The sequence below is a fragment of the Syzygium oleosum genome, unplaced genomic scaffold (genome assembly GCF_021117445.2).
Source record: "Syzygium oleosum isolate NSW1041296 unplaced genomic scaffold, Sole_v2.1 Sole_v2.23, whole genome shotgun sequence".
Taxonomy (NCBI): Eukaryota; Viridiplantae; Streptophyta; class Magnoliopsida; order Myrtales; family Myrtaceae; genus Syzygium; species Syzygium oleosum.
The window spans coordinates 2,108,969-2,124,630 of NW_026607507.1; the positions used below are offsets into that span (position 1 = coordinate 2,108,969).

The following is a 15,662-nucleotide window of genomic DNA, read 5'->3' on the forward strand; positions in this document are numbered from 1 at the left end:
GAGAGGCATCTGCCTCCGCAGGATTGAAAATGGCCCTTGAGATTCAAGGGCCTGTTTGGTTCAACTTTGAAAATGCTACTTGGGGGAATGCAAATACCTTTGGGTGAAAGCCCATTGGGGAAATGCAAATTGTATTTGCTAAAAATATTTTGTAAAGCTACTTTGGCCAAAATATAGTGTTTGGTGAATTTTTTTTGCAAATGGACTTTGGGAGAAAAAAACCTAACTCTACCCTTCGCCGGGCCGCGCCGGCCTCCCTCACCGGCCACCTCACGAGGAAGAAGATGAACAGTACACATGAGGGGCGAAAGTGGGTTTTTAGACAAATTTTAAGGGCAAAAAAGGCAACTAACATATTTTCATTAAATGGGGTACTAGCATTCCGAGAATGCTGAAAGCTCAAGGCACCAGGGTGCCTTGAGCTTTCAGCCTTGAGAAGGCCAACATTTGGCCAAAGAGCTCCAAAAATAATTTGCCAAACACAAAATAATTCCCCCAATGGGCTTTGGAGGCTCAAAGCTCCTTGGCAAAGCCCAACCTCAGTAGGGGTGAGCATGGTCCGGATTGGGCCGGTCCACCCCCTAACCCTAGGACCAACCCGCACAGTGTTGGTCCTCAATTTTGGGACCAAGGACCGCCCGTCGGTTCCATGGACCCGCCCGGGAACCGGACCGCCGGTCCGGTCCGGTTCCCGGGCGGGTCCATGGAACCGGTCCCACCAAGTTTTCCTGGACAAATAAAAAAAAATATGTGGACCAACATCGGATCAACGGAACAAAAAAAAAAAGAACATAACTTTCCATACAATTCCTATATTATGATCGGTTCTATTAACCACATCATCCATAAATCAAGTGGGTGCCCATCAAATGAGTGTCCAGAGATAAGAGAGCAGAGAGTTATGAGTGTCTAGTTACGTTTTTCTTTTTTTTATAATTTTTTTGTCATATTTTTTAATTAAAATTTTAAAAAATAAATATATTATTATTATATTACCGGTCTTGTCCGGGTGGGGGGTGGGCGGTTCCACGCCGGGAACCGGGAACCAGACCGATACCCACCAGTTCCAAAAAATTGGAACCGGGAACCGGACCGGTCCCCTCGGGAACCACCGGTTTCGGTCCGGTCCCGGGTGGTCCTGGGCGGTCTTGGGTTTTTTGCACACCCCTAAACCTCAGTACCCCTACTGTCAACTGATGCTGAGCCTAGGCTAAAATTCACAAAAGATCTCTATGGCAAGTTTTGTAGCAGCAGTCGATCGGCTTTGAGGAGCAGGCGGTGAGTGTTGAGAATGAGACAGATTGATGAGCATTGCCACGATAAGCTCGTTTCAGGATCTGATATTCAGAGGCTACTCCAACTTTACGTAAAACTGTCACATGGTCCCAGAGAGCATCCGACATACGACATTGAGATAGAGGCGGAGGGAACAAATCATTTTACGGAAACAGGCTGCACAAATGACTAACTTGTACTTGACAAATGTGAGCATGACATTGGATAATGACTCCCGGCGTCCTATACTGGCTTAGCAAGAATTTGAATGGTTCTTACAGGTGCGTGCCTCCTTTTATCACCCACCCTTTTATTTTGTTCTTTATCCATAACCAGTCAAATTACAATGAAATCCGCCGACTAAAATATGTTTGAAATGAATATTATCAAACGGATTTTTGTTCTAAACATATTCCCGGTAACAGAAAAATAGAAAAAGAGAGAAATAGAATAGTTATCATGTGCGCCCTAAATCTAGCCGATGCTTTAATTTCTAGTGAGAACTTTACATAAATATATACCAATACATATATATTTGCTGCTGTGAAAATCTGCGGAAACATTAATCTCACCCGATATCTTTTGGTAAGAATCAGCTAATGCCTAATGGATGTAGAGTATCTACGTGTAACATTCACAATCTCATCATATGTTATTTCCATCAATAAGCAAGCTTTCCACTCCAGTCCTTCTCTATTCTTCACTTTCATTATCAACAAAATGACCGGTGTTTGGCATTAGTGGAGGACAGTTCTTTATGCGTTTCTAAAGTTTCCACTCTTCCGACAGAACAAAAGTTTGCACCTTTCACTGTTCACTTTTCCGACAGAGCGACAACATTTTGGAGGCATCTTCATAGTGGAGTTTCTTTTTTGGGGCATCACTGAACTGATATTGATGAAAAGCACAACCACATGAACGATTTTCACGAGCTTCACAACAGTTGCTGCCAACCCATGCTGGTCCGCAACAAAGCATCTCAGCAAGTTAATGTCTCCATCCCCAGATTGCAGTCGCAATGCAATCCGTCAGCGCAATCAATGAAATCATTGATCTCAAGCTGTCTGGAGATCCCATGAAGCCTAAACGAAGGAGACAAAAAAACTACAAGCTCAAACAAAGCGACCACTGCATATTACTAAGCAAAATTAGCAAGCCTTATCGCTTATTTTCTCACTATTTAAAAAAATATCTTGAGAAGTTTAGGCCACAGTCCTTCGTCTTCTGATCGCGCCTTCAATAATCTGGAAAGAGACTTACAAGGGTCGCCATTCTTTGGTGGGGATAAGTAGAATTAAGAATTCGCGAACGATATCAAAAGTAGTCACTCCAAGATGGAAATGGTTGTTCGAACACCCACGAAAGCATAAAAAATGGTCGCTAGAACGCCTCCAAAGGCATGTTTGCAATGACCTCTAGCTACCAAATAGTCGTTGCAGGTGGACTTCTTGCGACCATTTCAGATTTATCGACCAAATGGTTGCTACTAATGTCGTTACCGACCACATGTGGTCCTTTAACAATCAATATCTTGATCGCAAGAAGCCCCCTTTCATGCTATCAAAATTTTGCACCAGAAGCGACCTACAACTAGTTCATAGTTGCTGTTGAAATAGTTTTCATGAAAAAAAAAAGTGATGATTGGGCATGAAAAGAGATGATTGTTGGATATGAAAAGAAGTGATTGTTGATATGAAAAGAAATTATGATTTTATATTTGGTAAAGTGACCATTAAAAAGCAAACTAATGGATAAGCTCGCACATGAGCGTGCCCCATGGTTCAATCTTGTGTGAGTTTTACCCACTATAATTAACTTTATCTTCATTGTTATCTTTTCACAAAGAAATAGATAGTTGTTGAGTTGATCGGATGAATGGAATAATGTATTTTCTGATCACTATTTTTATGAAAAAAAAAATGTTAAGAACTATTATATAGAGATTTACAAATCCCATATGTAAGGCATGACAAAAGTGCCCGTCACATTTTATTTTTTCTCTTGTAATTACATCCGCTAATATTTTTATGTGGCAAAAATGTATCCTCTATGTCTTTTTTAAGAAGATTTATTAAAAATTTTAGGCTTTCAAAGTTGGGGAAAAACAACATATATGCGTCCTTATGTATTATGAGGTCAATTTAGTTTGGGTTCATTGGCTAATACTCCATGTTAACATTTTAATTTTAATATAACATTTGAAAATAATTACTCAAAGCATGCGAAAATTGCAGCCTAAATTCGAACTTCTAAAAAGTAATTCGATATGGGAAAAGAATCATGATTCAATTCCAAGGCGACTAAGTTGTTCTGCTGAGGGAGGAGGAGAGAGGAGGATAATCGTCATCGTAAACTATATCAATAAGAGATTATTAATATCAAACCATGATCGGTTAGCACTTTTGTTGAAGTGGATAACCACGGATGGGACCTTTCAACAATACGCTCCTCTTGATTAAAGTAAATTGGAAAGTAGTAAAAGAATGATATAAAAAGGAAAAGTTCAAAATAGGAAAGAAAATTGGCATAAAGAGAAATGGATATAAAACTCCACCAATGGTTGCATTGACGGAAAAAAAAGGGCAGTAGCAGAGTCAAGTAAATTAGCAATAGGGAGACCCCAGACTGAGAGGCATCAATCAGAGAGAGATGGATCTTCTCTTTTTCTAGCAGTAGCAGACCGTAGGAGCAGAATGCCAAGGATGAATAGGGAGAAAATGATCCCAGCGATACTGAAACCGGCATCTGAGATATCTTTCGTTATTCTTGTGCTTGCTTATGCAGCTGCAGCAGAAACCCCTCCTCAGAGTATGGCCTTGCCAGGCTGCCCAAGCACATGCGGCAATCTAACAGACATTCCGTATCCTTTTGGAATCGGACCTGACTGCTTCTTAGCTCCCCGGTATGAGATCGATTGCCAGCAAATCCGCAACATCTCTACTCCAGTACTTAAGAATTTAAGCGTGGTGGTGTTAAATATCTCGCTATCGAATAGTTCGGACTCCCCAGGCCTCATTAAGGTCAGCCAGCCGATATTCTACTCCCATCCTAATTGTACAACTAACCAGCAAAATGAACCCCCAGTGGACTTAGTGGATAGCAACGGCGCTTTCTTTTACTCCCGGAGTCAAAACTATTTTGTTGCTGGAGGTTGTGACAGCCCGGCCTTAATGGTCAGCGCTGAGGAGGTTGTAGGATGCAAGTCTTCCTGCAAATCTGAATCATCACGATGCTTTAATGGTACCACTTGCTGTCTTGCTTTGATCCCCGATGGAATCGCCAATTACAGTGTAGAATTCAGGGCACTCAATGGCAAAGCCATAGCGATAGGGGATGCAGAATGCAGCTACGGCTTCTTGGTCGAGAGAGCATGGTGGTCTAACGTTGATTTCCATAGTTTACTGCCACAGGTCTTCCGGTGGTGCTTGAATGGGGGATCGCCTTCGACGAGACTAAGCTGGTTAATAGAAGCCACAATGACAACTCTGGCTCCTGCCTTTCGAACTCGTGGACTCGTATGCATTGTTATTGCAATAAAGGCTACGAAGGGAACTATTATCTTCCTCAGGGATGCCAAGGTGAGATTAGAACGTTCCCTCTTTCTTTATCCAAAGCCAGGTTGGATAACATGCGAGCTTTAAACCTAAGAAAAACCCGCGAATATAGCTCGGACAATTATATTGTTCAAATTAGATGATGGATGCTCACAAATTAGTAATACAAGAGAATTCAAGAGAGAATTTGACTGCTGAATGTTCAGTCTGATGTCATATATAATGAAAATGCTTGTTCTTTTTGCTTCTTTCTATGATCTCATCCATAATTTAATATTGACCAGATGTCGATGAGTGCGAAGAAAATTATTATTATTGCGAAGGAAAGTGTGTGAATCGACCAGGGTCATACCGCTGCAGAGACGACTTGACCATCCAGAGGATAGGTACATCATTGCCTACTCCTTTTTTTTCTTATGTATACACCAATTTCATATGCGTGAAGCCGAAAAACATTACCATTTAATTGTACATTCGTAATCTGTGCATCGAACAATGCTTTTAACTTAATTGTGTTTTCCTAGTCTATGCATTTAACAATTTGATTGTATCTTTGTTTCTCACCCATAAATGACGCATAATATTTTTGAATTATTTTGTTGAGCGAATCATCCGTTTTGTCTTTCTCTCTTCAAAGTATCAAAGCACTTGTTCAAATTAGTGAAGCTAATTTGTTGACGATGAAGGGGAAATTGGTTACATAGAAACAAAGAGTATAGAAAAACTTTCATAAAATTATCTATTAGCAATTCCCATTGATTGTTTTTTACACAGCGGTGGGCACCATTGTCGGAGTCGTAGTATTACTTTTGCTTTCTTGGCGGTTGTACAAACACATCAAAAGAAGGCGCGAGGCAAAGCTCAAACAAAAATTCTTCAAACGTAATGGTGGATTTCTGTTGCAACAACGTCTATCTACTATTGAAGACAATCACGTGAAGAAAGGCAAGTTATTCTCCTCAACGGAATTAGACGCGGCTACGGACCATTTTAACGAGAACCGAATATTGGGTCGAGGTGGTCAAGGAACTGTTTACAAAGGAATGTTGATAGATGGAACAATCATTGCGGTCAAGAAATCAAAAGTTGTCGATGTAGGACAAATCGAACAATTTGTCAATGAGGCCGTTATTCTCTCTGAAATAAATCATAGAAATGTGGTCAAGCTGTTAGGATTCTGTCTAGAGAGTGAAGTCCCTCTTCTGGTATATGAATTTGTCCCCAATGGAACTCTCTACCACTATCTCCATGATCCAGACAAGGAATTTCCAGTCTCATGGGAAATGCGGTTAAGAATTGCCAACGAAGTTGCTGGGGCTCTTTCATATTTGCACTTTGCTGCGGCCATACCGGTTTATCATCGGGATATTAAGTCGTCGAATATACTTTTGGATGAAAACTATCGAGCCAAAGTGGCGGATTTTGGAGCTTCCAAATCGATTACCATCGACCAAACACACTTGACCACAATGGTGCGAGGAACCTTCGGATACTTGGACCCTGAGTACTACCAAACAAGTCAATTTACGGACAAGAGCGATGCCTATAGTTTTGGGGTTGTTCTTGTGGAGCTACTAACCGGAGAAAAGCCAATTTCTCAACTGAGGGCAGAAGAGGGTAGAAATCTAGCCTCGTACTTCGTCTTTTCGATGGAGGAGAACCGCTTGTTCGATGTTCTTGATAAGGAGGTATTAGATCATGGCGAGAAAGAAGAAATTATTGCGGTGTCCAGCTTGGCGAAAAGATGCTTAAGACTTCATGGAAGGTACAGGCCTACAATGAAGGAAGTGGCGATGGAATTGGAGCGAGTACGATCACTACGAAATCCTACTGTCGTCTGGCAAAATGAAGAAGAGATCGATCGCATTAGAACTAAATCTATCTGTGCTTCAGGTGTGATCTCCGCATTGATGCAATCGGAAGCAGAAGTGGAGCTGACTTCAATCGAGGAGGAACATTCACTCTTATGGTCGAGATGAAGATGCATTTGGTTGTCTTTGTCCAAATTTATGTGATATGAGACATCATAATCTCTTTATTTGCTTTTACACGTGAGTTGCAGAATAATGCTGAATATACTAAGAAGTGCCCAGAAACAATATGCAAGGTTCATGAACCCTTTTGATGTATTTTTTGTATCTCTTGTATCAATGATGACTATATTATCTCTCTTTAATTTCTTGTTAGTTTGCAAGGAGAGACAAGGGAAGGAATTCCCCGGTATGGTATATGGATCTCCCCTTATGTTCTCTCCATATTCCCTCTCTCCTAAAAAGACAAAGATAGGAAGAGAATTGGAGACCTCTTGGGTGGAGAAGGAAGACTTCATGTCAATTTGGGCTGACTACAACTGGGTAGGCAAGTATAGAAGAACCCTTTTGATGTACTCTTTGTATCTCTTGCATCAGTGATGACTATATTATCTCTTTTTAATTTCTTGTTAGTTTGCTTTAGCTTTTCACTGGGTTTTACTATCATATCAAGAAAATAGCCCCCTTACCAAAATACGCCTAATTAATTGTTTTGGAAATATTCTAACAATGCTTTATCAGCCATGTACTTCAATCTTGAAATATTGGTCCTCATTCCACGTATATGGGTTTCCCATTTCTTCGTATTGCATCAATAATTATTAATCCAAATATTTTGCAATAAGTCGTATTAACAAAAATTACTTCTGATGTCGATTTCTATATAAACGCGAGGTGTGTGCACTTTTACTGGTCCATGTGAATCAATGTCCATATGGAATATGTTTATATGGCTTTTACAAGAAAAATGTTGATTTGATTATTACGACAATTGTACTTCATACTACTTCAACTGATTTCTTTCGTCTGCTTGTTGTATTTGGCCGCTCCCGAACTCAATTTCATCGGTCTTGTAATATGTCCGCTTATTAATAGCTAAGTTTATTTCTGATTAAAAAAGAGTTAATATAACAAAAAACCTCAAACATGCATACATGTGATAAATTTACCCCAAACTAATTTTTGATCACCAAAGATCCCAAATTGGTACACCAGCGACAAATTTACCCTCCGTTGGTTTTCATTAAATTTTACTGTCAAATTGCTGATTTAGATGACACGTAGCAGTTGACAGGTATACCAGTTTGGGTTTTACTCTCCGTCTGTCACATGTTTACTAATTTGTGATTTTTTGTGATATTAATTTAATTTAACAGAGAGTAAATTTGTTACAAACGTATTAATTTGTGATTTTTCGTGATATTAACCCATAAAAAAACTTATTGTACATTAAAAGTACTTTACATTTGCTTTTTACCTACTCCATCAACAAGCTCAAGTTCCCTAGTGCATGTCCGCCATTAGATTTATGAGTAGATTCACTCATTTTAATGCATCTGTAATGGTTTGCTTAGAATATAACAAACACAAATTTGTCACGTGTGTTTCTTTTATTCTTACGGTGATTATCGTATACTTATAGTGTAAGCTCAATAGATCATTTACTTAAATGCGAATCGAGTTTATAAGTGATGGCCTCATCATGTTTTACCCAAATTTATATTAGGTCAGGAACTATATATAAGTTCAAGAGACATCTTCTACCTGTGCCTGGCGTTCCAATATCCACATTGGACTCATCATGGACATATTGTATTCATTATAAGTTTTTCAAAATCCTCTTTACTTTTGGAAAAGATTGCTCATTTATCTTTACTATTATATCAAGAAAATAGGACCCCTTACTTTTAATAAATCGCAATCCCTTTTTTTGCTCCCCAAAGGTAGATATAAAATTTACGCATTTAATTTATATACTTTTATGACAGTTCTCATACACTTATTTTGTAAACTCAATAGATCAAATGCATAAACACGACTGAGCTTTTAAGTTTATTTATATATTACACTGACCTCATCATAACTTATCTTTCATTATAGTGGGTCATGAACTATATACAAGTCCAAGTGACATATTGCATATGTACCTTGCTTTATGACAGATCAACCCTTAACTGCATTAGACTCATCATGAACAGATTGTATTCCATTTAAGTTATTCAAAATTATCGGACTAATTAAGGTTCATATTAGGTCTCAAACGATGGATACGTGGAAAAAAAAGTCAGCGCAAAATGTGTGCACCTTGCATTACAATGGATGGATCTATCGTCATCCATATTAGACTCGTCATTCGCAGATTGCATTCAAGGAAATATTTTTCAAAATATTTTGACTACGGTGTCATATTCGAGAAAGTATTCGGTGGTCGCTCAGTGCCATGTCATAGGCTGACGTGGCATGTATTTTTTTTAAAACCCAATCATAAATTAACACATGGCAATGACATGGACAAATGTAAAAAAATTAAAAATATGTACAGATTTGTCTCTCTCTTCCTCTCCTCCTCCATTCACGGCGAGCTCTCCTTCAGCCGCAACCGTGCGTTCACACACATCGCCGGCGGCCGTGGACCGCCGACGACCTGCCTCTGCTTTTTTATTTATTTATGCTTTTTGAGCATCCAGTCTCCGGCGGCGATGGACCACTGGCGAGCTGCCTCTATTGTTTTTCTTTTTACTTTTTAAGGCCATGGACGAGCCAATCTCGCAAGCGACGCCGACGCTCGTCCATGGGTGTCGTTCGGCTAGATCTGGAGCAGCGCGCAGATACAGGTCTGGAAATCTAGGCGCTCGCGGCCAAGCTTCCGTCGTCGGCGTCATCTAGATCTGAAACCTTGGCCGTGAACCAAGGTTGGTTTACTCTCCACAGATCTGGAAATCGCCGACGCTCGTCTATTGACGCCGACAACGGAGCCTTGGCCGCAAGCGAAGGCTGCTTTACTCTTCGCGGACGAAGGCCGCTTCATGCAGTGGGAAGCTTTACTGCAACCACCGCCCTTACCACGGAAGGTAAACCGCTTCAAATCCATGAGCCCACAAGAGGTTACAAACAAATTGAAGACCAGCAAAACAGTATCATGCTTTTCAACGAGGACGACGACGAGTTCGAGCGCCCTAGATGGATTCGGCGGTGGGGGGACTGAGCGCGCCATTGTGGATGGAGGAGAGCTCGCCCGTGAACGGAGGAGGAGAGGAAGAGAGAGAAAAAAATCTAGACAAATTTTTATTTTTATTTTACATTTGTCCACGTCGCTGCCACGTGTCAATTTATGATTGGGTTTTCGCCAAAAATGTATGCCACGTCAGCCTATGACGTGGCACTTAGCAACCACCGAATACTTTCTCGGCATATTCGGTCTTTGTGACAGAAATGCACGAATCTTTTAAGTGCAAAATGTAACAAGATCTAAGGGTTAGATCGCCAAAAAAAAAAAAAAGAACGCAACGTTCCCTAAGAAGGCATATCTAGATTGACATATGATGTCGAAAATAAAGATCAGAAACTTGTCGAAAGAACAGACCCTAGCCGAGCCCTCGGCGAGTCAAGGATTCGTCACGCGTCGGTGCGATGGAAATTTCACTAAAACCTATGCTTCACCTGTATCTATCTATCTATACTCTCGTATACGAATGCAAGTGCCGCGGACTGTTATAAGCTGGCTTGACTATGGCTAAGAGTACTAAATTTCAATTCTTCAATATTATTAATCTATTGAGACGCCGGACGTCGAAAGATGTTGACCATAGATACTCCAATTGGGTCTCGTTCAACCTGTCTTAACGTCAAATTTTCCCTTAACTACGAAGGATCAATTTTGTTGTGGAGCATGGAGTTTTCAACATGTTCAAACCTTAACTGATGTTGAAAACTGCAGAGTGTCTGGCCACAACTTATTTCATTTCCTTTGTCAATCTTCGATGAGTCCAGCAAGAAACGTCTGGCTCAAGGTTTGAAAAGTAAGCAACCATTTGATTAGTCCGATCTAGTAATCTAATCTGCCGTCTGCCGCCCGAATCCCGTCTCCGAGCCCCCATCTGCGCAAGTATTATATGGAGTCCCTTCTTTCTACATGATGATGGTGCTGGAGAAGTAACTCATGTATGTGTGCCTTTGGCAATGGTGGTCCCTTGGCTTTTCCACTCCATTCTCTTGCTGGCATTCCTACTGCACAAAGCAGCAGCACAAACGACGGCATCTCTAGCAAAGCCCGGCTGCTCCCAATACTGCGGAAACGTTGTGATTCCTTTCCCGTTTGGAATCGGAGAAAACTGTTACCTTGACAAATGGTTCGAGATCAAATGCGAGTTTGAGCGCCCGTCCCTGGCGAGTGTGGGGTTGGACGTCCTGCAGATAACTCTGGCGACTTATGAAGAAAAACCGGGCATCATTCGCGTCCAATCTCCGATCATATACTCGAACTGCAGCGGTGTGGGAAGTACCAATGCTTCTGTTAGCTTGGAAGGAAGTCCATTCGTGTTCTCTCAAACCAAGAACCGCTTCGGCGCGGTGGGCTGCAATACGCGCGCGTTGCTTAGGGGCGCGGAGTCGACGGTCACTGGGTGCGAGTCAGTTTGCGAAGGAGGTATGTCTGTTCGCATTTTGTCCCTCCTACCTAGGGATATAAGTAATTGTCCGAGGTGAACTCTCAACATAAATCGAGACTCGACTAACTCTCTAGAAACTAGTCAAGAAGCCTCTGCGATGCACTGAGATACCTTTTACTGTGAACGAATAATTTATGCTTCAAGTAAGCGTCTGGAAAATCTCTACAAATCGAATTAATGAAAGGATAATGATTTAGACTTGTTACTTTGGCGGTGATTTAAATGATTTAGCATGAAACGAGGAAGAAATCAAAATCCAGTATGGATTATAATGTTTGTTATGCTTGGTTCATATAAGGGTGTGTTTGTTTCGGAGAAAATTTCGTGATAAAATAAAACGCTTTCCAAGAAATCTTTTTGATGAAAATGTTTTCCCCTTTTTAGGTTAGGAATTCATTTTCCTAACTTTAAGCAAGTATATTTTCTTTGACCCTAGGGTGTGTTTGTTTTTTCTTTTTCGGCAAAAGTACACTATAAGTGCCATAACTTGTGTACGGCGATCATTTTGGTGCTATAACTTTTTTTCGGATCACTTTAATGCCAAGTCGGAGGAAAATAGATCACTTTAGTGACTCCGGCCAAAATTCCGGCCAAAAAGCTGACCTGGCATTTATATTAAAAAAATGGTCCGACTTGTACACGTGGAAATTATGTGGCTTTTTTTCGAATTTTTTAATTTTTAGAAAAATAATAATAATTAAAAAAAAGGTTGCAGGAGCGGTGAGGGAGCCCTTGCCGCTGCTGCAACCTTTTTTTTATTTTTAAATAAATATAATTTAATTTTTTTTTTAAAAGTACACGTTAGCGGGCTAAACGGCGTCGTTTTTTGTTTTTAATGCTGAATGGACCTCTCCGGCGAGCCGTGTCAGCGCCACATCGGATTTCCGGCGAGCCACGTCATCATTGGCACTAAAATGATCATTTTTCAAAAAAGTTGGTACCAAAAGTGATCCGAAAAAAAGTTATGGCACCAAAGTGATCTCCATACACAAGTTGCGGCACTTCTGGTGTACTTTTGCCTTTCTTTTTCTTTTTTTTTGGGTCGGAATGGTGTGTTTGTTTGAGTGAAACAATTTTTCACGAATTGGTTTTCTGGACTTTCACACGTTTGGCTTGCTGGAAACGATTAGCCAACGGGATTTACAGTCAAAGAAAATAGGCATTCTTAAAGTTAGGGAAATGAATTCCACAACCGGAAAAGGAGAAAATATTTTCCTGAAAAATGATTTTTCTGGAAAACACTTTCTTTTATCATGAAATTTTTCCAAAAACAAACACATCCCGACATTGAATTACGTTCCCCTAATTCTTCTTTTGGTTAATTTCACGCTAGCTTTTGGAATAACATAATGTGGATGTATTGTGTTATACTCTTTGATTGCCTGCATTCCAAGGACACAAATCTCACGAAGGGTTAGATAGTTTCAATGTACAAAATTCACCGACAACCGTGATTTGGGAAGACAATCAAATTAGTGGTGAAGGATAATAGAATTCTCTTTTTATTATTTCAAATGAAATTGCATACTTTAATGGCGATTGCGCATGAATTAAAAATATGTTTTGGAGAAACATATGAAAATGCGAATTTCATCTGTCCTATTACATCGCTTGCAGATTTTAAACTCGATTTTAAACACGAGTTGCTTGTCACTGAAAGAGAGGACCACATGTCAATAATTAGGGTGCGTTCGTTTCGCAGAAACTGAGTGATTTGGAGAATAATTTTCGAAAAATAATTGCTTATAATGTTTATAAAAATTAGTCAACGGATATTATTTTCATCATCAATAACAATTTATGCCTAACTATTTTCGTGGGCAATGAAAAAATTTCCATTCATTTATTTTTGTAAACAATACAAGTGATTATTTTTCAGAAAATGTTTTACAAATTATTCATTTTCCGCGAAATAAACACATCCTATATATACTTGGCCTGAATGTATAGCCAAACTCACTCCATTGCTGAAACATGCCTACTCAGGCTCGTGTTCCATCAGCAAATCCATCCTAGGATTTAGCAAGAATCGATCATGTTAACCGCAAGCATGACTATATAATAGTCTTTCCCAGAAAAGATGTATGTTTTCATCGAGCATCAATTCCACCAGGTAGAACAAAAACAAACTTCAGCAGTTGCTCTGGGAAAAACTGCTGCCAGGATAAAATCCCTGTGGATCTCAAGATCTTCAACGTGAGCATAGGTAGCATCGGTCCTGGCAAAGACGAAGAAGGTTCCAAATATGCTTTTCTGGTCGAGAGAGAGTGGTTGGTGTCCAACATGACCGACCCACTGACCTCGCCGTACATGGAAAATGTTCCTGTGGTTCTGGATTGGGGATTGAACAAAGTTTCTCTCGATGCGCTCGGACAGAGAAACGATCGTGCCGACTTTACATCCTACTATTGTGGCCTTACCTCCGACTTGTCATACCTGAAATATGAAAACTCAACCACGCAATGTGCTTGCTACTATGGCTATAACGGAAATCCTTACCTTGCAGATGGATGCAAAGGTAATCTTTCCCAATATTAGTATTTTCTTAATCAAATCCTAAGATATTGGTTTACGTTGCTTGGAAGACATCATCGCGGAGTTATTGCAGATATTTCTATGTCATTATATGTTACCTCTACTCCGAGTAGTCATGATCTACTAGATATAAATGAAAGTGGATACCCTGCTCACTGCCAGGAACATGTGAGAACATTCGTGGGAGCAACACATGCGGATTTCAAGGAAGCATTCAGGCCAGGTTCATCATTATAGGTAATTTTTCGACTCTGTTTCTCATGACTTAAGGAAAATAAATGTCACAGCATTTCACTATATGTTTTCTATGTCGCACAAACACATCTTGCATTGCAATCATTTGTAAAGCTAATTTGCATATGAGCCTGAGATTAAAGAGTTAAAACCTCAGTAGCATATTGTAGGAAATCTTGATTTGCATTAATTTCTTTGATAGAGGAAATACACCCATCATTCTATTGAACATACAAAAAGTTTAACATCTAAAATCTCGTACGGGAATTCTCATTTTACCAAGCAAACGTTCTTCCATCCTCTGTGAATCAGGAGTTGGCATAGCCCTTGGACTACTGTTTCTGCCAATTTACACTTGCAAACTGTACGAAGTTTTCATGAGGAAAAAGAAAATCAAGGAAAAGTTCTTCAAGAAGAACGGTGGGCTTTTATTACAGCAGCAACTATATTCAGGGGAACGCAATGTTGAGAAAACTACGGATAAGTTCAATGAGAAGAGAATACTCGGTCAAGGTGGCCAAGGCACCGTCTATAAAGGAATGTTGGCAGATGGAAGAATCGTGGCAATCAAGAAATCAAAGGTGGTTGATGAAGGAAAGGTTGAGCAATTCATCAATGAAGTCGTCATTCTCTCGCAGATCAACCACAGAAATGTGGTTAAGTTGTTGGGGTGTTGTTTGGAAACAGAAGTTCCTGTGCTTGCTTACGAATTCATCCCCAATGGAACCATTTCCCAATACATTCTTCATCAAAGCGACGAGTTTCCCTTAACAGGGGATATGCGGTTGCAAATTGCTGTTGAAGTTGCAGGTGCCCTTTGTTACTTGCATTCTGCAGCTTCAATTCCCATTTATCACCGAGATATAAAGTCTACAAACATTCTTCTAGACGAGAAGTACAGGGCAAAGATAGCCGATTTCGGGACTTCAAGATCAGTGGCCATTGACCAAACTCACCTGACGACACTAGTACGTGGCACTTTTGGTTATTTAGATCCTGAGTACTTCCGATCTAGCCAGTTCACCGAGAAGAGTGATGTTTATAGCTTCGGAGTAGTTCTTGCAGAATTGTTAACTGGTCAAAAGCCAATCTGCTCGACTAGATCAGAAGAGGATAGGGGTCTAGTTGCATTCTTCATTGCTGCGATGAATGAGAACAGACTTTTCGACACCATTGATCCACAGGTCATTGATGAAGCTAAGAAAGAAGAGATTACTGCAGTTGCTTACCTCATAAAAAGGTGCTTGAACTTGAGCGGAAGAAGGCGACCCACCATGAAAGAAGTCACAGTGGAACTGGAGGGAATAAGAATGTCAAGAATGGGGTCCAATGCTAACTCGTTTCATGATGAAATTGATTCAGATGAGACTGACCTCATCAATGCCTCAGAGAAGTATGCTTTTGATTCAGAGGACTTTGGCCTAGATACTGGAGTGGCTTCGTGTTCCAAAGTCGAACCATTTGCATCTTATTAGGAATAACGAACGGATTTTGCAATGCTGACAGAGCATGGTATTCATTTTGTTTTGTTCCGCTTGTTCATTTATCCAATTCATAGCACGTATCGTGAGATATGTTAGTAATGA

The 15,662-nt window shown here is 40.2% G+C and overlaps 2 protein-coding genes and 1 pseudogene across 2 annotated transcripts; all 3 read left to right on the forward strand.

The window, feature by feature from the left end:
- Window positions 1–3,962: 3,962 nt before the first annotated feature.
- LOC115682823 (wall-associated receptor kinase-like 1) lies at window positions 3,963–6,955 on the forward strand (annotated as a pseudogene).
- A 3,864-nt stretch (window positions 6,956–10,819) lies between these two features.
- On the forward strand, window positions 10,820–14,079 carry LOC115682691 (wall-associated receptor kinase-like 8). Its single transcript, XM_056302428.1, has 3 exons — window positions 10,820–11,285; window positions 13,421–13,825; window positions 13,916–14,079. Exons 1-3 carry the CDS (start codon window positions 10,820–10,822, stop codon window positions 14,077–14,079), a joined length of 1,035 nt encoding a protein of 344 aa, XP_056158403.1.
- A 359-nt stretch (window positions 14,080–14,438) lies between these two features.
- Window positions 14,439–15,551, forward strand: LOC130134762 (wall-associated receptor kinase-like 2). The gene has a single exon (XM_056302429.1). The coding sequence runs from the start codon at window positions 14,454–14,456 to the stop codon at window positions 15,549–15,551; it is 1,098 nt and encodes a 365-aa protein (XP_056158404.1). The 5' UTR covers window positions 14,439–14,453.
- Window positions 15,552–15,662: the final 111 nt, after the last annotated feature.

Coding starts and splice junctions, on each gene's coding strand:
- LOC115682691 (XM_056302428.1), top strand. CDS start 10,820: ATGGTGGTCCCTTGGCTTTTCCACTCCATTCTCTTGCTGGCATTCCTA. Junction 11,286..13,420: donor CGAGTCAGTTTGCGAAGGAG/GTATGTCTGTTC, acceptor CAATTCCACCAG/GTAGAACAAAAACAAACTTC. Junction 13,826..13,915: donor CCTTGCAGATGGATGCAAAG/GTAATCTTTCCC, acceptor GAGTTATTGCAG/ATATTTCTATGTCATTATAT.
- LOC130134762 (XM_056302429.1), top strand. CDS start 14,454: ATGAGGAAAAAGAAAATCAAGGAAAAGTTCTTCAAGAAGAACGGTGGG.